At 52.2% G+C, this 22,538-nt stretch overlaps 1 protein-coding gene across 2 annotated transcripts in view; it reads right to left on the bottom strand.

Moving 5' to 3' along the window:
• The window catches only part of LOC111157667 (signal peptide, CUB domain and EGF like domain containing 1), a 138,899-nt gene that overhangs the window by 97,132 nt on the left and 19,229 nt on the right, over positions 1-22,538 (bottom strand). For both annotated transcript variants that reach the window (XM_022519283.1, XM_022519284.1), the window contains exon 3: positions 20,523-20,651. In XM_022519283.1, coding sequence (XP_022374991.1) covers positions 20,523-20,651 — 129 coding nt within the window. The remainder of the gene's footprint in view (positions 1-20,522; positions 20,652-22,538) is intronic.

The following is a 22,538-nucleotide window of genomic DNA, read 5'->3' as shown; positions in this document are numbered from 1 at the left end:
CTCTGAGAGCGTCAGGCAGCTGTGTCATGCCCTGCCTGCACGCCTCAAAGGGTTCCTTGCTGGCTTCGGATAAAACACAAACGGCCTTCCCTGGCCGACCAGGCCCAAGTGAACGGTCCCCACCTCATACTGGCCTCCTCCCTGCTCGCCTGACTGCCGCGTATGACAGAAAACTACAGAATACTTGTGAAGGAAATTGAGAAAGACACAAGGAAATGGAAAAACATTCCATGCTCATGGACTGGAAGAACAAATACTGTGAAAATGTCTATGCTACCTAGAGCAATCTACACATTTAATGCAATCCCTATCAAAATCCCATCAACTTTTTTCAAAAAAATGGAACAAATAATCCTAAAATTTATATGGAACCAGAAAAGACCCTGAATAGCCAATTACCGTGTGTGGCCTCCCTGACGTCCCCTGACCCCAGTGGTCTTGTTCCCATCGGGAGGCCTTGGCACTTGCTACTCCTCCACCCAGAATGTTCTTGCTTGACGTTGGCAGGGCTGGCTCCTCCTTACTCAGACCTCAGGGCCCACGCCCCCTCCCTGAGCAGCAACGCCAAGCCGCGGAGCTGCTCCATTCCGTTGTCCCTGCCATCTCCCTGCTGTCTTCTCTGTCTCCCCAGGGAACCCAGAGTCCTTGACAAGAAGGGGGACCATGGCTGTCTTGAGTGTTGCCGTATCTCAGGGTTTGAAATGGTGCATGAGGCACATAAGTCACATTTGTGGCAAGTGACTGACACCTACAAAATGTGGCCAGGGGTGGCAGCTCTGGCCTGGAGGCTCCGGCGCTAGGCCTGACCCATGAAGGATGCTCTGTGTGGCCCTGAAGGGGCTGCCCGGGGAGGCCGAGCTCCAGGATCCAGTCAAGGAGGGCAGCTCCAGGTGAACGGGGAGAGTGAGTGCTGGTCTTCGGGACGGTAGTGTGGAGGCCATGGGCCCGTCAGGAAGGTGAGGGGGTGCTGGTCAGAGAGTTGCTGTGTTCACTAATTTGCCTACTTCAGCCCTGCCCGGTGGGGGTGAGGTCAGCGTGGAGGGGGCGCGGGTGTTCCTCGAATCCTAGCAGCCTGTGAGCTTTGCTGCTCCACGGATGCGTGAAGCCAGGCAGGACTCCTGGCAAGCCGGCCCAGCTGTGTCAGTGCCTTTGTGGGTATGAGGACAAAGTCCTCAGCTGAAGAAAACGGTTCTAAGTGGGAAGCAGGTAGAGAGGGTACTGGCTGGGAGACAGCGGGACGCCCTGAAAGATTCTTTGTTGACCCCCGTCTCTGTCCCTTCCGGCAAGACCAGCTTTTCCTTTCATCTCAAGCACATGACCAGGAGAGGAGGCTGCTGGGGACGGAGGGGGAGCCATGTCCCCTTGGGCTCCTGCTCGGCGCCAGGCATGCTCTTTTCAGTGTCACTGAGTCGCAGCCTGAGGCAGTGGCTGTGTCTAACCGGGAGCTCCGAAGGGCGAGCGGCCTGCCCTCAGTCACGGCGCGTCAGGGACAGAGCCAGGAAGGGAAGCGGAACTTCCGTCCCTCCAGCCTCAGGCCTCCGACAGCACAGCTGTGAGCATGATCCTGGTTGGACATCTGTGGGAGGCACTGGAACTTTAAAAAATGTCTTTTGATGGGGATAAGAACAGAGGACTGGAAAGAGGGAAGGGGAGGGAAACCAAACAAACAAATCCTGGGACCAAAGAGAGACGCTCTGAGAAAAGAAAGGGGAAATGCTCTGACAGGATTCCTTGCGAGCATCCTCAGAGATAAAACAGGCCCCCGCGGGCTCGGGCATGGGGCGGGCAGAGGGAACGCGCCGCCCTGGGAGACACTCCACCGAACCAAGGAGGCCCTCGGAGCTCCCCATGCCACCCGGCCGACACAGCCCTTCCTGCCGCCCTCTGGCCAGGTCAGATGACCGACTCCCAGCATGCGCCTCCCTGTCTCGGCTCTGCCTGGAATTCTGGACTGATTCTTCCCAGTTAGACTCTACATTTTCTTCCACCTTCCAAGCTGTCGGCCGCTTCCTCCTTCCCACCTGTGCCCTCCACACGTCCGTCAGCGCCATCGGGAGTCTCCATGAATGTGGGGCCCCCAGCATGTCCCAGTCCCGTGGCCTCCTGCCCACCCTGCCCCGGCTCCTTAACCGGGCTTGCTGTGAGCTGGCTTGTTCCTTCCCACACTAAGTGGGTCCTTGCTAAGAGGCTTTGGCTGGGCCATGCAGCCACAACAGGGTGAGAAACGGTTTTGTGCCAACAAAGTCAACACACTTCAGAAGGCTGTAGAGAGACTAGAAGAGGGCAGACGTGGAGGAGTGAGTGTGGGCACCGGGGAGCTTCGTGGGAAAGGAGGGCACTGAGGGTGGCTGGAGTACTGGAAAGACCACCAGGCCGCCCCGTGGCCAACCCCATGTTTTCTAGCCCACTTGTGGCCACTTTCTTTCCATGGCATTTGTCCCTTCAAGGACCTAGCATGGCTCCCTATCACTTGCCCAATAAAACTGCTTCATTTGAAATTCTGTATTCAGGGCACCTGGGGGACTCAGTCATTGGGCATCTGCCTTTGGCTCAGGTCATGGTCCCAGGGTCCTGGGATCTAACCCCGCATTGGGCTCCCTGCTCGGTGGGAAGCCTGCCTCTCCCTCACACTCCCCCTGCTTGTGCTCCTTCTCTCGCTATGTCTCTCTCTCTGTGTCAAATAAATAAGTAAAATCTTTAAAAAAAATAAAAAAAAATAAGACAAAATAAAATTCTGAATTCACAAGGAGTTCTGAAAAACAGAGTCAACAAAGGATCAGTAGCCCTGCGTTCTAGCTACGACACCTCTTTTTCATGTGCCGATTTTCTCTTGGTGCAGCAGGTCACGCCATAGGTGACCTCTGCACCTTTCACTGAGAGCTGAGTTAGGGTGCTTTGCAGGACTCGGTCCCGGTGCCCTTCTCACCTGCTGCTGGTCCAGCAGACAGGGGACCCCCGCCCCGGCCCTCAGGGCACTCATCTCTGTTCCGCTCTGTTAATAAAAGTCCCCGTGAGGGACACAGGGCAGCCGCAGGATTCTCTTCCTTGGATGGGTTCCCCAAGGAAGGGTCCCAGGTCAAAGACTGACAGCTTTTCCCCTCTCACCACTCCTGGCTGGACCGCCTTCACCTGCTAGTTCTGCCCCCTGCATTGTGCCTGTGGGGCCGCTGCTTTCGCTGAAATCACTTTCTCGCGCCCTTGCCGCCCCACAGAGGCCCGCCCGTGTGCAGCCACGCCTGTCCGTCCCTGCGTGCGCGCGCTCTCTCTCTCTCTCTCAATAAGGACACTGCGAACACTGGTCGAGGCCTGCCCTCAGGGAGTGGACCAGCCAGCGGGGGAGAGAGGAGGGGAGATCGGTGCAGGTGAACCACTGACTAGGGTCTCTGAGGGCTGCGAGACAAAGAGGGTGTGCATGTGAGAAGGCCTGCGAGGCCACACTGAGGGGTAGGGGAGCCCCTCCCTCAGCCACGTGAGGACCAGGGTGGGGAAAGGTGGGTTCGGTGGTGGGACGCAGGCGTGTGTGCAAGCGTGTGTGCACAGCGAGGCTGGAGCTGCAGGCGGGGCCCCGGCGGCTGTGAAGGGGGCTGGGGGCCAGTCTTGAGTTGATGCTGTACCCAGCACGTGGCCAACCATGACCCCCGACACGCGCGTATCTGCAGGGACACAGCTCCACGCCTCAGGTCCGGAGGGCGTCTAGCCGGCAGAAACCCCCTGTTGATCTATCACCCTCTACTCCTGAGTCCCCTCTCCTACCTGGCTGAGCCTCTCCCAACTTTAGGCTTTGCACAAGCTGTTCCTTCATCCCTTCACCCCATCTCCACCCCCACCTGGTGACCTTTCAGCCATTCCTGGCAGACAAGCTGTCCCCTGTGCTGGGTGTGGTATTAATTACATCGTGGACAGCACTCTGGAAACATTCCTGCACACAGCCTAGAGCTCCTTGAGGCCAGACGTCCCATGGAAATCATCTCAGGACCCCTTGACCTGGCAGATAAGGGCACTCAAGGGGCATCAGCTGTTCCAGAGGTCACGCATCATCCCTCCCGGCGTTTCTTTTTTTTTTTTAAGATTTTATTTATTTATTTGACAGACAGAAATCACAAGTAGGCAGAGAGGCAGGCAGAGAGAGAAGGGGGAAGAGGCTCCCCGCGGAGCAGAGAGCTCGATGCGGGGCTCGATCCCAGGACTCTGGGATCATGACCTGAGCCGAAGGCAGAGGCTTTAATCCACTGAGCCACCCAGGTGCCCCCCTCCCGGGGTTTCTAACCAGCCCGCCCACCCCAGCGGCAGCAGCGCTCACTCGCAGGCTGCCGGCTCTCATGTCATGGGCTCTGATTCCAGTCCCACCTCTTGGCTAGATGATTACGGGTCAGCAGAACCCCGGGAAAGCAGTGTGCAAACCTGAGTGCGTGCCCATGAGCACATCGTGTCAGACTGGCGTGCGGACGGTACTGGGCAAGAGCCCTGGGACGGGAAAACTGCAGAGCTGGGCGGCTACCTTCTGTTTGGTCTAGTGATTTCGCTGAGCATTTCTGTATAATCGTCACACGTGTGGAAGATGGACACGTAAACAGAACTTTCGACTCTGCGTGGTGAGGACTACGACTGCCGTCAGTCCGGGCGGGGAGGCAAGAGCCCTGGAAGGGCGAGGAAGATGTGCAGAAGGACGGCCTGGAGGGCTCAAGACAGGCAAGACAGACAGCCAGCTCTCCAGGCAGAGGGAAGCACAGGGCTGCGAGGTGCCCCAGCTGAGCCTTAATACACACGGGGAGCCAAGACCAGGCTGGCAGAGCCCAGACCAGGAGGGGCCGCCTGCCGGGCTGGAGAGGTGAGCTCCATTGGCAAGAGGGGCCCCTAGCAAATCCCACTCAGGGGGACTGCCACGAAAGCTCGTCCCAAATGACTGCACTGGCGCCTGACCTTTTGGTGGCCAGTGGCTGAGCCAGGGGAGGGCAAGTTGGCCTGTAAGATCCTCTTCCCCATTAAGGCAGCCTGCGAGGTGACTAAAGCCCCCGACCAAGCCACTGGGCAGCTGCCATGGCTACCCTCTGCCCACAGACCAGCGTGCCAGCTGGGCACAAGGCGTCTCCACCAGGCCGTCTATTTCCAGCTGCATGCGGTGGGGACGAGGTGGGTGACAGGGCGGGGTGGTGCAGCGGGCCATACATGGGGCTGGCTGATGGCCACCACAAATAGCCAGGGGCTGGGGGAGATGGGTCATTGCAACATCTGTCCAGAGTCAGCCAAGGCCCAATGAACGTCCAGGGTAACCCCAAACCCTGTTGAGGGCCCAGGCTGCTCCAAAATAAGTGAGCTGGCGGGCAGAGGAAGTGCCGGACTAGAGGTTCTGGGACGCTCGCACTTGTTGATCTACACTCCCTTTTAGGCACGTGGCTCATCTCTGGTTTGGGACGCATGTTTTGGTGGTAGGGTGTTTTTAAAGAGTCTTCACCAGCCACTTATTTTTTATTTCTTTCTCTGCATTCCCACCAAGCCCCTGGCACACAGACTGCAAATGAGATGGAGAGCGTCTGCCTGCCTGTCCCATCCTCTGAGACTCGGTGTTTTTCTCTGCTGTTCAAGCACTTGGCATGCTCGGCCCAGGGACAGGGCGGGACCTCTTCCTCAAGCCACCGAATCAAGACTTAGTCAATGGTGGGGCTGGCACAGGAGGAGGGACGAGAGATTTCAGCCCAGGCCTACCCATGGGAAGGGCAACCATGTGGTCCCTGCCCCAAACATCCAGCCAGAGGGAGTGCGGGAAGGAGGCGGGCAGCGCCGCTCCGGATGCCGACCGGGCACCCCTGTGCTTTCACAAAGACCACCTTGCAGTATTTCTATAGCCCCCTCCCTGGGGAGAGAGCAGACAGCTAGCCCCAAAACACTGCTAGGAAGGGAGCCAGGAGCCAAGTCCCCATTGCCCCTGGTCTGGAAGGGAGACTAACAGGAGTCGGGTGTGAGGCTGGGGACACGGGGCGCTGTTGTCACACAGGCTGCTAGGAGACCTCCCCAGTGGGGCTCTGCAGCTCTGAGGGCACTGATGCTCTGCCCCTGTGGCAGTTTGCGTGCCCACCGCTATCAGATCCTGCTCCTCCGGGAGGTTGGAATCGGGCACTCTGCCCCATGCCCCAGCCACCTGCCATCCCTCCATCACACAAGTGAGCTTGTGCTGGGCTGGGCGAAAGGAGCAAAGTCATGTCGGAGCCCGACCCCACAGGAGCTCCTGAGGCCATAAGGGAGACCTCAGATGTCCAGTGACAAGCGTGGGGGCTGTGGGCACCCAGGGGAAGAGTGTGCCACTTAAGGAAGACCTTTGGAAGGGGCTGATGCCTGAACCGAGTCCTGAGGGACGAGTGGCAGTCAACCAAAAAAGCACGGGGAGGGGTTTTGGGCAGAAGGAAGAGCAGGAGCAAGGACGCCGTCGAGCAGCACAGGGCAGTGTGTTTAGGGGGATGAAAGCTGTTTGGCCTGCTGGAGATGCCAGTTCTGAGAAATAAGACAGAGGCGGACAGGGACTGCGTCTGGCAGAGGCAAGGAGGACACAGTATAGGGCTCGGCCCCTGTCCTCAAGGACATGACATGCCACCAACTCATCAAATCACAAGATGCCGAAGAGAGAGGCGCTCTGGCACCACAGCCCACTAGGGGTTCCAAACAGCGCTGTACGACCCGAGAGGCCTTCCAGTGGTGGGCAGAGGTGGCAGAGGGAGGGTACTCCCTGGAGAGCAGGACTCTCATTTCCTGACCGCCCTGCCTCCCATTTCTGCAGGATTCTGCTTGAAACTACGGGTTCTGCTGCTAGAAATCTGAAAACCACGGTCACGTCCCATCCTTCCATTTCACATATGATGGGGAAACTGAGGCACAAAGAGGCAGGGAGTTTTCTAAAGCCCCCAGACAAGTCCATGGTCCAAAAGGGCCAGACTTGGTATACTGCCTTTCCACCCAGCACCGCCTGGCCCCTTCTGCTCTTCCACACCCCTCCCTGTCCCTATCCTGTGCTGGCTGTAGGCGTGAGGCCACTGAAGGTCACTCTACCACTGAAAACGCCCCAGGTCTCCATCAACCCCCCTCCCCACCCCCACTCCATGATCTCCCTGGTCTGGTGGTGGTTTGGGGAAAGCAAGAAGCCCATTTTATAAAGACACAGAAGTACCCAGTGGTTTTCTTTTTCTCAGACCAAAGACTTTCCACTAGAGGAATAGTGGGAAAAACCTGGACAGGATGGAAAAGCGGGCCTGACCCGGCTCATGCCTCCACGTCAAATCCCACCACGGGTGTTCACATCGCCTGAAGGTGGGCCAAGAGTGGGAGTGGGGGCAGCGGTAAAGAGAGCAGGAAGAATCCTCTGGAGTTTACCTGAGAAAACACTGGTGTTTATGGAGTGAGTATATGACTGTCTGATGTGGTTTAGTTTTACATTAAAATGGTTGGCATTTTTTTCCCAGCAAGAAACGCATTTGAGCTGTTGGAAGTATAAAGACAAATAAACAGAGGCAACTAGAGCCTTCATTAGGGGTTTGAAGGAGCAACACATTGTCTCCAGCTGGCCTCCGGCATGAGAAGGGGCGCCTTCAAAAGGGCCCAGGCAGCACGACCCTTTCATCCTGCCAGGGACGGTCCGGCTGCCGGCGCCCGCCGTGACTTCCCCGACGTGTGCAGCAGGACTCCTGGGCCCCCTCAGTGTCCCCCGAGAGCCTCTCCTTCTCCTCTTAACCCTCTGCACGGCGGGCACTGTCACCCGCACGTCCATGTCCTCATCTGACCCTAAGGGACCAGGATCATGCCGTTTGGTAGTGAAATAGGTGACATGTATCCAAGGTCACAAAGTGGGTATGGGGCAGAGCTGGGATGGGAAGCTCTGGGGCCACAGGACCCGTGTCAAGAGACAGGGGATCGAATCCACGTGAGACAAGGGGAGAGCTTTCTGACCCCAGGAGGGTGGGGAGGAGAGGCTCGTGTGGCAGGAGCACCATGTGGAGGGGTGGTCCCCAAGGGGCTTCATGCACAGCCCAGGCATCTTTGCCTGCTCAGAAAGCAAATCTATTGTCTTCACAATGTACTCTGACTTTACACGCTAGGAATGAGTGAAATTAGGTAATTCACATCAGTCCGGCCCGGTGTGGGCCGGGCACTGGGTGTGTGCTTCACATAGCTGATCTCACTCAGTGTCTGCCTCACCCATCCGATAGGCTCTGTGGTTAGCCCCACGCTACAGAGGAGGACTCGGAGGCCCAGGGAAGTGAAGTTACTTGGTCAAGGTCACACAGCAAGTGAGTAAGCGACGGATCCAGGATTCGAAGCCGGGCAGGCTGGTTCCCCGTCCTCCTTGAGGGCTGGGCCTGTGTCGTCTAACTCCTAGTTGTGAGCTCAGGGCAGGCGCTTGTGAAATCTTCAAGAAATGAATGAATGTTAAGAATTCCAGCTTTCACCGCCATCTAGAAGCTCCAGACTCTCACATCCCCCTACCCGAGACCTGACGACCCCACTAACTTCTGAACGGGCACACCATTTCCATCGGTCACCCCAAACAAAACATGGCCAGACTGGCTCTCGAGTCCACCCCTCCCCACTCCAGCCTGCCCTGCTCCCGGGTTCCCCACCTGAGCCACAGCACTGAGCCACCCACGCACTCCGGGCAAAAACCTAGCAGTTGGTGTTGGTGTCTCTTTTTCTCTTACCTTTTCCATTGAACCCATCAGCTCTCCTTTCAGAGCTCTCCTTTCAGATATATTCTGAATTCAACCACTTGTCCTCACCTCCACCACTGGCACTCTGGACTGAGCCACCACCATCTCTGACCCTGACCATCACCACCACAGTGGTCTCTGCCTCTTCCAACCTGGAATATATTCTCCAATTTGGAGCCAGAAAGCAAATCCCTTTAGGTTAAAATGTCAACCAGATTAGGTCAATTCCTAGTTAAAATCTCCCATGGCTCCCAGCTAATTTAGAATAAAATCCCAACCCCGTTCTAGAACCTGGAAGGCCCTGCCTACATCCTGACATCATCTCTAGTCCCTTTCCCTCACTCTCGGCCTCCAGGCACACTGACCTGCTCCCAGACTCACCAAGTGTGTCGCCACCTCACTGGTCCTCTCCCTTCTGCCTGGAGGGAAGGTCCTCCCTATTATTTTCTAAAGGTATCTTCCTCCTCCTCACTGAAGCCCTGTCTTGTTGTCCCCTCTGCTCGAAGGTGGGCGAAGCTTTGTAACAGCTTGAGGCTAGACTGTAAATCTTCTGCGGATGCAGTGGCCATGCCATGAGGAAGCCCACACCGACCCGTGTGGAAAGACCACATGGAGAAGTCGCCCCAAACGTCCTGGCCAACAGCCAGCATCAACCACCAGACATCAGCAAAGACGCTTCCAGATGATTCCAGCCTGCTGTCAAGTCCTCCCCAGCCTGGGCGTCTTCCCAGCTAAGGGCCCAGACCCCGTGGAGCCGATGAGCCGTCCCTGCTGTGCCCCGCGGGACTCCTGCCCCACGGAGGCCAAAAGCTGACTACAATGGCAGTTCGTGCCACAGAGGGCGGGGTGGTTTCTCGAGCAGCACTAGTGACCATAGCGCTACTCCAGCCGGCACCCCAGCCTTCCCCCCGTCATCTTTCATCACACCATTTCATTATTTTCCACTGGAGCTGCCCCGACTGAACTACGTGCCCTTCCTGAGCTACGTGTCGGTGTGTTTACTGCCCTCCCTGCCCTCCGGCTGCGGGAGTTCACACGTGTGTGCCTGTTGGTGCCTTCGTTTACCACTCTCTGGTCTCTTCCCCACTTGGAACCGCGTCTGGCCCAAGGCAGGCGCCCGGCAGAATTGTTTGGAATAAACAGGTAAAACGTGAGGTGGAAGGCTTTGGTGTCACTGCTATCACAGCGCTTCTACCTGTCCTCACAGTCGTGAACACCTCTGCCTCTGATGCTCCTGGGAGTCCTGACAGATGCCCCTGATCTTTGCCCCGAGCCCAGTGCGTGGTCTGCTGAGCGACAGGGCCCAGATGATGAGACACCTTGACAGATTTGCTTATTTTCTCTCTTTCTTTTTTTTAAAAAGATTTTTATCTATTTATTTGACACAGAGAGAGAGATCACAAGTAGGCAGAGAGGCAGGCAGAGAGAGAGGGGAAGCAGGCTCCCCGCTGAGCAGAGAGCCCGATGAGGGACTCGATCCCAGGACCCCGAGGTCATGACCTGAGTCGAAGGCAGAGGCTCAACCCACTGAGCCACCCAGGCGCCCCACAGACTTGCTTATTTTCTCATTCTCCAAATACTTATCCTATGCCTAGGATATGCCAGACATCGTGCCAGGCTCTCAGGAGGAAGACAGGGGATGAAGAAGACAGCTTCTGCCATCAGGGGAAGCAGAGAGAGCCACAGCGGTGGTGCGTACAACATGGTCACGGAAGACTCCAGGGCAAAAGGCAAGTGAGTGACAAGAAGGACCTCACTGGGTCCTTGCTGGGAGGAGCTGTGAACAGCAGGGATGTGCAGAAGGACTCCATGGGTTTAAGGAAGGCTGGGCCAGAGGGCAGAAAATAAGCAAATCTGTGGGGCGCCTGGGTGGCTCAGTGGGTTGGCACAGGTGAGAGCAAGGAGGAAAGGCTGACAGGGCCCTGGTGAGGGGGCCTCATGAGCCAGTGGGCAGACACACTGGGAGGCCATGAGAGAGTAGTTCTGGAGAACAGGGCTCTGCAGTCACACGGGGTAAGACCAAAGCCTGAGGGAAGTTCCAGGGTGACACAAAGCTCCTACACAGGTGGCAGGCTCTTGCCTTGGCCAGGGGAGGCTCTACAGGCTTTGGGGAGGAGGTGCCCTTGGGAGGAACTCTCTGGAGCCAGGGGCTCCCTCTTGGCCCCTGGTATGCTACCCACCTGCCCGGCTTGGCAGATGCTGGGATTTCAGGATGTCCTCCATGACTCCCCAGCTCATACGGGGTACATCCCTAACACCCAGGGAGGGAAGCCAGCCCTTCCCCGAACCGGGCCAGCCTCCCCGAGCTGGTGCTGTTCTGGGCACTGTGGAGCAGGGGGGTAGTCAGCAACTCACAGGCTTGAGCTGGCAAATGGTCCCAGCACTGCCACTTACTGGCTGGGTGGCCTCGTGCAGGCCACTTTCCTTCTCTGAGCCTTGGTTTCTTCATTCATAAAAAAGGGCCATGAATGGCTTCTGCCCGTGGACACAGTGAGGACTGACTGAGGGAATATGAACACAGCATCTTGTACAACTCTGGGCGTGTGGCACAAACTCCAGCCCAGCTCCCTCATCTCACCCAAGTAGAACTGCCCACCTAGCACAAGGCTGGGCACACAGTAGGTGCTCAATGAGCATTAATGGGAAAGTAGCCATCTTGTTAATAAAACAACTTTTCTGTGGGACCCGGCTACAGATGACTTCTCTTCATCGGGGGAAAAAGTGCTGAGAAGCAAGTTCAAAATTCAAACCGTGAGCAACTTGAGAAACATATTTTTCATAAGTCAAGGTAAAGACTGGGGTCGAAGAAAGCATCTGGCTAAGTGAACTAATGGCTTTAGAGAAAAAGGACCCTTGCTTTGTGGAGACGGGAAAAAATTATCCACTGCTGGTTTTAATTTAAGATGAAAAAAAATCTTATTCTATTAGCCTAAATAGTGCTCTTATGTCCAATTGCATGGAGTTTGGAATAATATTTTTCAAACAGAACTACTGCTATTTCAAGTAATTACAATGCTAAAAGCAGTCATTTGGGGTTGAACAAGGATCTCATCATGGTTTCAATTCCCTCTGGTGTCATTTTCTGTTATATTTGAGAAATTCCTCAATAAAGATGTCAAATAGAGAGAGGGCTTTGCTCCCCAGAGGACAGATTTGGCCACCCTCCCAGGCAAGCCATCTCTATAAGAAAATAACCTCTTTTGCTCAAAAGAAAAGGTTCAACTGTGAAAACTCAGGCAAGAAACTAACCCCAAAGCCATCAGCCTCATTTCTCCTAATTAACTCAGAATGCTTTTCGTACTCTGCTGATCAGGATTTAGTCCAGCCATCATCCCCGAGGAATTCAGTAGTGGTTGAGAGAGGAATGTTACAGCTGGACAAGACTCCTGACCCAGACTCCTGGAGACCAAAAAACAGGAGATGAGAACAGCGTTCACTGTCCCCGTAGGGTGATGGGTTGTGAGTGGGCTCCTGGTGATGGACCAGAGATGGTCAGGCCTGCACAAGGCAGCAAGATCAGAGAATCTTCCAACAACTCCATTAGCCTCCATGGCCACTGAGCACAGGGGGGCAGGCCCTGTGCTGGAAACTTCACCAGGAAGCATGAACATGATCCCCACTGAGACCAAGCAGGTAATTAAATGCCTAAAGCTACTGACTGTGAGCAGTAGGGCGTGGTGAGGATTATAGCCAGCAGGAAGTACATACCCCCTCCAAAGTAGGTGGTTGTGGCCCAGCTCCTGTCAGTTGCCCTAGTCCTACACTGAGATGTGGGCAAGAGGTACCCCTGCCCTGGGCGCTACACTTTGGGGGTCCCTGCTCTACCTCCGGTAGCTACAGCCCTCCCTGTGGAGTAAGGAGCCCACAGAGGATCATGGGCATCTGGAACACAGACCCGCCCTTCTAGACCACACTCGAGGTATTTGAGACCCTACAATTCCCTGTCTGAACGGCCCCAAGTCTGTTTTCAGAGGGACAGATAACCCTTAGGACCAAGCAGTGGAGAAAGGAAAGGTAGTTTGGGAGCAAAAGGCCAGAGCTTGAACATTCAGGTGAGGGGGTCTTCAGGCTCCTGTGGTATAGGATGGAGTCAGCCATGAGAAGGACTGGGAGCGGGCACTGCCTACACGACCACTTTCTGACACAAAACTCCAAGGAATCTCAGATTTGAAATTCCAGTGTAGCCTTCTGGGTCATTAGGAAGGAGTATTTGTCAAGGCAGAAAAGACGGAATATATTCTGGCTTTGAAGCTTTCTCACTCTACCATACTTAGCCATAAGTATGTGCCATAAAGGCCTCCATTTGCACTCCTGCCCGAGGTCCACAATTTCAGGGGTCAGGTGATTGTGGCCGAGCGGGAACAACGCTGGAAATACTGATTTTTATGTAACATCCCTTGCTTTTTTCCAAGTTATTTTTATTAGTTATTTTTATTTGTTTTTTACAGTTTTTATTTTAATCGCCTGGTGCTCATCACAACAGATGCACTCTTTAATCCCTGTCATCTGTTTCTCCCACCACCCCACCCACCTGCCCTCTGGTAACCATCAGTTTGTTCTCTATAATTCAGGGTCTGTTTCTTGGTTTGTCTCTCTCCCTCTTTTTTCCTTTGCTTGTTTGTTTTGTTTCTTAAGTTCCACATGTAAGTGAAATTATATGGTATTTGTCCATCTCTGACTGGCTTTATTTCACTCAGCATGATACTCTGGCTCCATTTATGTCATTGCAAATGGCAAGACTTCATTCTTATTAACGGCTTCTTTATCTGTCCATCAGTTGATGGACACTTGGGTTGCTTCCATCTCTGGTCTATTGCAAACAATGCGGCTATAAACATGGAGGTGCCATAAACATTAGTGCCTTCATATTCTTTGGCTAAATACCGAGTAGTCTGATGGTTGGATCATAGTGTAGTTCTATTTTTAACTCTCTGAGGACCCTCCATACTGTTTTCCACGGTGGCTGCACCAGTCTGCCTTCCCACCCACAGTGCATGAGGGTTCTCCTTTCTCCACAGCCTCACCAACAACTGTTGTTTCTTGTGTTGTTGATGTTAGCCATTGTGAGAGGTGTGAGGTGATGCCTTATTGTGATTTTGGTTTGCATTTCCCTGATGATGAGGGATGATGAGCATGTGGGGCATCTTTTCATGTGTCTGTTGACCATCTGTGTGTCTTCTTTGGAAAAATGTCTATCCATATCTTCTGCCCATTATTAAATTGGATTATTTGGGGTTTGGGTGTTGAATTGTATCAGCTCTTTATATATTTTGGACACTAACCCTTTATCAGATATGCCATTTGCAAAGAACTCCTCTCATTCCGTAGGATGCCTTTTAGTCTTTTGATTGTTACCTTCATCATGCAGAAGTTTTTTATTTTGATGTAGTCCCAATAGTTTATTTTTGCTTTTGTTTCCCTTGCCTGAGGGGACCTACCCAGAAAAAAAGTCACTACAGCTGATGCCAGAGAAATTATTACATGTGTTTTTCTAGGATTTTTTATAATTTCAGTTCTCACATTTAGGTCTTTAATGCATTTTGTATTTATTTTTGTGTACAATGTGAGAAAGTGCTCTGGTTCCATTTGTTTTACATGTAGCTGTCCAGTTTTCCCAGCACCATTTTTTCCCCATTGGATATTCTTTCCTGCTTTGTCACAGATTAATTGACCAGATAATTATGGGTTTGTTTCTGGGTTTCTTATTCTGTTCCATCAATCTATGTGTCTATTTTTGTGCCGGTACCATTCTGTTTTGATTACCACAGCTTTGTAATAGAACTTGAAGTCTGGAATTGTGATGCCTCCAGCTTTGCTTCTTTTGTTCAAGATTGCTTTGGCTATTAGGGATCTTTTGTGATTCCATACAAATTTTAGGATTGTCTGTTCTAATTCTGTGAAAAATGCTGTTGGTATTCCAACAGGGGAATGCCTTAAATCTGTAGATTGCTTTGGGTAGTACAGACATTTTGACAATGTTTGTTCTTCCAACTCATGAGCATGGGATGTCTTCCCATCTCTTCATGTTGTCTTCATTTTCTTTCATCAGTGTTTTATAGTTTTCAGAGTACAGGTTTTTCACCTCTTTGGTTAGGTTTATTCCTAGATATCTTATTATTTTTGGAGAAATTGTAAATGGGATTGCTTCCTTAATTTCTCTTTCTGCTGCTTCATTATTGGTGTATAGAAATGCAACAGATTTCTGTAGATTGAGTCTGTATCCTGTGGCTTTACGGAGTTCATTTATCAGTTTCTAACAGTTTTTTTGTAGAATCTTTAGAGTTTTCTACATAATCATGTCATCTGCAAATATTGAGAGTTTTACCTCTTCCTTACCAGTTTGGATTCCTTTTATTTCTTTTTGTTGTCTGATTGCTGTGGCTAGGATTTCCAGTACTATGTGGAATAAAAGTGGTGAGAGTGGACATCCTTGTTTTATTCCTGATCTCAGGGGAAAGGCTCCCTGGTCTTCCCACTGAGAATGATGTTAGCTGTGGGTTTTTCATACATGGCCTTTATGATGTTGAAGTATGTTCCCTCTAAACCTTTGTGGAGGGATTTTATCATGAATGGATGTTGTACTTTGTCGAATGTTTTTTGTGTCTATTGAAATGATCGTAAGATTCTTGTACTTTCTCTTATTGATGTGATGCATCAGGTTGATTGATTTGTGAATAGTGAACCACCCTTGCATCTTGGGAATAAATCCCACTGGATCATGGTGATTGATGTATTTTTTAATGTATTGTTGGATTTGGTTTGCTAGTAGTTTGATGAGGATTTTTGCATCTATATGATTCAGAGATACCGGCCTATAGTTCTCTTTTCTTGTGGTGCATTTATCTGATTCTGGTTTCAGTGTAATGCTGGCCTCACAGCATGAATTTTGGAAGTTTTCCTTTCTCTTCTACTTTTTGGGATAGTTTGAGAAGAACAGGTATTCTTTATCTTCTTTAAAAGTTTGGTAGATGGGGCGCCTGGGTGGTTCAGTGGGTTAAGCCTCTGCCTTCGGCTCAGGTCATGATCCCAGGGTCCTGGGATCGAGCCCCGCATCGGGCTCTCTGCTCAGCAGGGAACCTGCTTCCCTTCCTCTCTCTGCCTGCCTCTCTGCCTACTTGTGATCTCTGTCTGTCAAATAAATAAAATCTTTAAAAAAAAAAAGTTTGGTAGAATTTGCCTGTGAAGCCATCTCATCCTGGACTTTTGTTTGTTGGTAGTTTTTTGATTACTGATTCAATTTCATTGCTGGTAGTGGGTCTGTTCACATTTTCTATTTTTCTTGTTTCAGTGTTAGTAATTTATAGGTTTCTGGGAATTTGTCCATTTCTTCCAGGTTATCCATTTGTTGACATACAAGTTTTCATACTATTCTCTTATAATTGTTTGTATTCTGTGGTATGTGTTATTATTTCTCTTTTCTCATTTATGATTTCATTTATTTGCGTCCTTTCTCCTTTTTTTGATAAGTCTGGCTATAGGTTTATCAATTTTATTATGTTTTCAAAGAACTAGCTCCTGCTTTCATTGATCCATTCTATAGGTTTTGCTTGTTTGTTTTTATTTCATTTATTTCTGCTTTAGTCTTTATTATTTCCTTCCTTCTGCTGATTTTGGGTTTTGTTTGCTGTCCTTTCCCTAGCTCTTTTAAGTATAAGGTTAGGTTATTTATTTGAGATTTTTCTTGCTTCTTGAGGGAGACGGGTAGTGCTATAAACTTCCCTCTTAGAACTGCTTTGGTTGTATCCCAGAGACTTTGAACCACTGAGTTTTCATTCACCTGTTTCCATGTACTTTTTTATTTCTCTGTTTATTTTCTGGGTGACCCATTCATTGTGTAGTAGCATTTTATTTAATCTCCATGTATTTGTGGTCTTTTGTGGCTGACTTCTAGTTTCATAGCTATTGTGGTCAGAAAAGATGCGTGTATTCTTTGATCTTTATTAGATTTTGTTGAGGCTGCTTTTGTGATCTGTTCTGTGACATCCCTTGATTTTTAAATGTTGACAAATCTTTCAATGAGATGACAGCAACAGTGATGATTACAAAAACACCGGGAGGACAAACGTGTCTGTAGGCAGGAGGAGGATGGCAGGCTGCCTGCTTGAAACCTCCACGACAACATGATGACAGCACCCAGCACCTGTGCAAAATGTGACGTCTGTACATGCAGCTCTCCAGACCTGCTTTTTTATTTAACTGTCATGGCGCCCCTCTGAGACCAGGATTACTGACCCATGTTGTAGTTAGGGGAACCTGCTTGGAGAGTTTGAGGAAGTGGTCCTAAACCACTGACTCATGAGTGGTTGTGCCAGAACTTGAGCCTACATCTTCAAACTCCAAGCCTGGCTTCCTCTTCCATCATTCTATGTTTCTGCCAGCACTTATCCTGATGCCATATCAGGCACTGTATCTCTCACCACCTGTTATGGAGGAGGGATGTGAGGCTCTGGGAGGACATGTGGTCAGCGCGGGATGGAGATGGTTGGAACCAAGGTCTGACTTCTCTAGAGCTAGTTTTGTCTTGAGAAGGAAAAAGCCCAAACAAAAACACGTCTGTCGGGAAGGTTCTGCCCTCAGCTAAAAGCAGAGGAGCAACAGAGAAAGCCTTTTCTTGGCTGCCGTATGTGTGAGTTAGAGCCGTGTGAAGTTGCAATCTGTGCTCGGAGGTGGGGGTCGGGGAAGTCTTACCCAGTTCTTTAAATTAATCAGTGTAAAAGAATCTGTTGTAAAAATAAAAATAAACCCACCCAGACTCTGCCGTTAGTTGGGAGGCGCTGGGTATACCTGCCATCGTCCAGAACAAGGGTATTTAGGAACAGGTGGTCCTCCACGGGTAAGAGTGTTAGGACGAGAAAGGGAGTCCCATGGGTCAGACACGGTCTAGGGAGTGCAGATGGCTGGCTCTGGCCTTCACAGGCCTACCCCAATGCATTTCTTACTGAAAGCTGGTGAGCAGGCTCGAAGCCCATGACACTGTGAGTGTTCGATGCTAGGCCTTCTCTAGATGTTCTATAGCCAGGATCTCCTTCAATCCTCATGAGATAGGGACTATGAATTCCATTTTATAGGTGAGGAAACTGAGGCACGGAGGTGAAGTGACTGGCCAAATGGCACACAGGTGGTAACTGGCAGAGCCAGGACCTGAGCCCAGAACGGGCAGTTCCCAAGGCCTGTCATCTGGACCACTGGGTGCTACTGCCTGTTGTCTCATGGGGATATCAGCTCTGCCTTCCCAGACTAATCAGTTACTGAAGTGAACTCCTGCTGTCATCTGAAACAGTGGCAAAATTGGTAAAACTCAGGGCTCGTGCTTTGGGAGGATTAAACAAGATAACGCTTGGACCATACTTCACGTGGTGTCTGGCACAATAAAGGTCCTACGGCACAGCCCCAATCTTTACACTCTAACCAAATGCCCAGCCCACTGCTGTAGCCTCCTGGCACTCCTGCCTCCCGCCCTGAGCCCAGCCCCCAGAAGCCCCCTGTGGCTCTCTGCACAGGCGTGCCCTCGTCCCAGCCAGCTGCTCCCCAACGTTCACAGAATCTGTTCCATGCCACCTCCTCTTTGAACCCCCCTGGGGAGCCACTCCATTTCCAGCCCCAACCTCACCCAGTGCAGGGGCGTCTCTTCACAGAACCCTCAGGGATCCCACAGCCTGCTGTCCAGACCTCCATTTCAGCCCTTATTTTGGGTATAATTACATGTTCACAGATCTGTTTCCCATAACAAGTCTGTCTGAGAGCCAACATTCACTAAACAAAAGCAGCAGGAAATCTACAGCTAATACACCACTGGAAGGACGGGTTCCAGAGTAATTGGGATGCCACACTTGCCATTCCATGCACCCACAGGCCAACTGGCACAGGCGAGGTCCCCCGAGCCCTTTCACGAAGTACCGCACTGAAAGCCATAAAAACATCCCAATGACCCTCTGACCTAGTCATTCCATTTCTGGGAAGAAAGGTTAGAGGAAACAATTAGGAAATTAAGAAAAAATAAATTTATGCCAAGAATCACACCTTGGGATTCTGAGGGTAGGAATAAAACAAAAACATAAACAAACAATTTAAATGTCCAACCACAAAAGGGAGGCTGAGTCACCCGGAGTAACAGTAATGCCTGTTTGTTGATGATTTGTGCCCGGTAAATGTCAGTCACTTCGCCTTGCCATGTCATTTTGTCCTCGCGCACCGCCTGGTGAAATCGGCAGCATCGTCATCCCGCTTTCCAGCAGGGAAGCAGGCTCAGAGGTTGTGACCGGAGTGACGGCTACTAGCAGGGGAATGCCAGGCCAGGCAGGACACCGGCAGCAGGACACTGTCTCAGTCACTGCTCACAAGAGCCCAGGACGAAGCAGCTCTTCATCATCTCCCTTTACCAACAAGGGACTGAGACTTTGAGACAAGAATAAGGTATCCACAGCCACACTCCTGCCCAGTCCACGGTCTTACCTCCTTGGCTCTAGCTGTTGGGACCTGTGTCACTCAGCAGCCAGCAGCAGAGGAGAGCCTGGGGGACAGACACAACTGCTTCGAGACCCCATGCTCTCTGCCGTGAGATGGTCCTCCGGCCGCAGATGGCAAACCACTTCTGTCACGAATTATGTCCCCCTAAGATGCTGAAGTCCTAAAAACCAGTCTCTGTGAACCTGTAACCTCTGTTGGACATAGGGTCTTTGCAGAGGGGTCACAAGCTTAGGACTGTGTCCTTCTAGAAGAGGGGAACTGGGACACAGAGACAGATGTGCACGGAGCAAAGGCCATGTAAAAGCATGGGGAGACAATGATCTACAAGCACAGAATGCCAGAAGCTAGCAGAAGCCAGGCGAGAGGCCCGGAGCAGATCCTCCCTGGAAGCCCTCCGAAGGAACCAACCCTGCGGACAGCTTGACTACAGACGTCTTGCCTCCAGCCTGGGAGAGAATAAATGTCTGTTGTTTGGGCCACTGAGTTTGTCACATCGTTACAGCAGCTCCGGCTCACTAGTCACTTCTCACACTATGAGACAGCTGGCAAAATGGTGATAACCGGGGCCGGGGTGTGGCTGGGGTGGAGGATATCTGGGGGGCATGTGATGGGGGCCACTGATTGCCCCTACAGGAAACCACATCTGGGGGCAGGGAGGGCTGTGAGGAGACACACCAGCACAACAACGCTGCTTTCTAATTTCTCTCCTTCTTCTCCTACACGTTCCCAATTCAATCCAGCAAAGCTTACGTTACTCTTCTAAATTCCATACAACTGGCTTAAATCTATGTACTTGAGCCATGAGAATCTAGAGGTAGATGAGAATCCTTGTGATGGGTCACTGTGTTCCCCCAATCCAGATGTTGAAGCCCTGATCCCAGGACCTCAGAACGTGAATTACCTGGACACAGGGCCTTTCAAGTGGTAACTGGGTTAAAAATGGGTTGTTAGGAGGGGCCCCACTCCAATAAGACTGGTGTCCTTATAAGAAAAGGAGATGAGGACACACACAGAGAGGCAGAAAGAAAAAGAGCGCATGATAAACCAGCTCCAGGTACGCCCAGATTGGAGTACTACGCGAACACATAGCAAGAGGGTGGCCATCTGTGAGCCAAGGAGAGAGGCCTCAGAAAAACCACACCTGCCAACATCTGGCCCTTGGCCTTCTAGCCTCCAGAACTGTTAAGAAAATAAATTCCTGTTGTGGAAGCCGACCGATCTGTGCCGTTGTGTGCCGGAGGCCCCAGCAAAGTAACACAAGGAACCAGAGGAGGGCGAGCCTTCCCACCGCCCCCAGCACTGTAGGCTGGAGCTGAGGGACAGGCAGGGCGTGCTTAGCGGGCCGGGCACGGCCGTGTCACTCACCCAGGCAGTTGTGTCCATCATGGGCCAGCATGAAGCCGTCGAAGCAGGTGCACCTGTAGTTCCCTGGGATGTTGATGCACTCGTGCACGCAGCCCCCGTTGTAGTAGTCATTCTCACACTCGTCGATGTCTGCAAAACGAGGGCCGGGAGAGCGTTCAGAGAAAGGGCCTGGGGGGTCCCCTCTCCCCGCTACCACTGAAGCCACCAGGGTGTGAACAGTTCGGGGATGACTCAGTAGGTATACGCTGAAGTCCTTGCTGGGCCCTGGGGCCCCAAAGATGGCAAAGACGAAGAGCCTGGCTCTGCACTAAGGCCGGCCCCCTCCTCCTGGGGCAGCACGGGATGCCCTCACCACAGCGAATTCGGCAAGAATTCACCCCCAGCTCTGCCTCCCTCAAAAGCCTCTAGACAACAGCATGCGGGGACCCTGTCTAAAAACCCCTGAAACCGGCTCTCTTCAGCTCATGGGAAAGCCCCCCAGAGATGGAGAGCTCATGACTTTGTGCAGTGCGGAGTACTGAATAAAATTAACCTTGCATGCCACCGAGAAATGTAACCTCTGGAAGGAGAAATGCACAGACTCCGCCCAAACAGTTTCCTTCCACAGCCGCGCCTGAAGCCCGAATTTCTACGGCTCCAGAATCCTTGTTATAACAAAGGCTTCTGTCTCTGAACAATGGCCAGTAGCCTTTGTAAAGGTCACTCTTTTTGCTGTTTTAAGCCTTTTTTCAACATTTCCCATCAGGGGTTAAAGGGCTATCAGTTCTGGAGCTCCAGAGAATTGGAGGCCTCGGAGAGTAACAGGAACGCACGACACCCAACGAGCGGCTTCTATACCCAAGTCCCGGGCAACCCCGTCTGTCATTCTCTCCTCACACCCCGCAGGAGCTCAGAGAGGTGGGCACCGTCATTCTCGCTCCAACTTTACACGGGCACTGAAGCAAGCCGGGCCCGGGGAGGCCAGAACCCCGCCCAACGGTCACACACCTGGGAAGTGGTACGAGTGGGATTCGAGCAAGACAGTCTGGCTTGGGAGCTCCTGGGGGCCCAAGCCGCCACATCTCTGACAGCAGCGAGCCGAGAGCGCTGAGGCCCAAGGGGAACCACCAGCTTTGCCTGTGGACCTCGGTAACCCCGGCCCAACCGCTCCCGGGGCTCGTCGTCTCAGCACACACCGGCCCTGACCTCCACAGAAAACCCGCGGAGGCAGCGAAGAGGAAGCGGAAGTGCCCACCCGGGGGAACCGCAAGTATCGTATTTGGCGGAACCGGAAGTGTCCAGCAGAGCACAACCGGAAGTGCCTCGCAGGAACAACCCGTCCCTCCCCTCCAGGGTCAAACAGGAAGGTTTGAAGCCCTGTTGCAGCTACGAGTGCTGGCCGGAAGAAGAGAGGGCACCGAAGGCAAGCCTGGCTGCTCCCTTAAAGGCCCGAGGAGCTGCCACAGAGCAACACCCAGTTGCAAGCTCCCTCCATGCTGGTCCTGAGGGCAGAGCTACACGCAGTGGAGGAAAGCCATGGGGGGCCAATTAGAGTCGCAGGTAGGAATGTCCATTGGAAAACTGCTCACTCAGGAGGTAGTGAGCTCCCTAACCCCAGAGGTGACCAAGCACTGTTCAGATATCTGCCTGCCAGTAGAGGGAATAACTTCAGTGAAAAGGGTAGCACAAAAATGCCAGAAAACAGAGCCTGGGCTGTGCAGTCCGCTTCTTGTGCCCACCCTTCCAGCCATGACGAGGGGAAAACAAAGTAGCCTGAATCTCCAAAGGAAAGAGACAGAAGCTTCCGCCCAGCCCAACTGCAGCGGCCATCAGCATCAGCTGGGAAGCTGGTTCAGCACTGCAAGTCCTTTGAATGGTTTTTAATCAGATTTAATACATTGAGACATTTTATTTTTTATTATTTTATCATTTTTTAAAGATTTTGTTTATTTGACAAAGAGAGACAGCGAGAGAGGGAACACAAGCAGGCGGAGTCCGAGAGGGAGAAGCAGGCTTCCTGTGGAGCAGGGAGCCCGA

The sequence above is a fragment of the Enhydra lutris genome, unplaced genomic scaffold (assembly GCF_002288905.1).
Source record: "Enhydra lutris kenyoni isolate GAN:26980312 unplaced genomic scaffold, ASM228890v2 scaffoldscaffold55, whole genome shotgun sequence".
In the NCBI taxonomy this organism is placed as follows: domain Eukaryota; kingdom Metazoa; phylum Chordata; class Mammalia; order Carnivora; family Mustelidae; genus Enhydra; species Enhydra lutris.
Note: the sequence above shows the minus strand (reverse complement) of the source record. Positions and strands in the feature narration are given on the sequence as shown.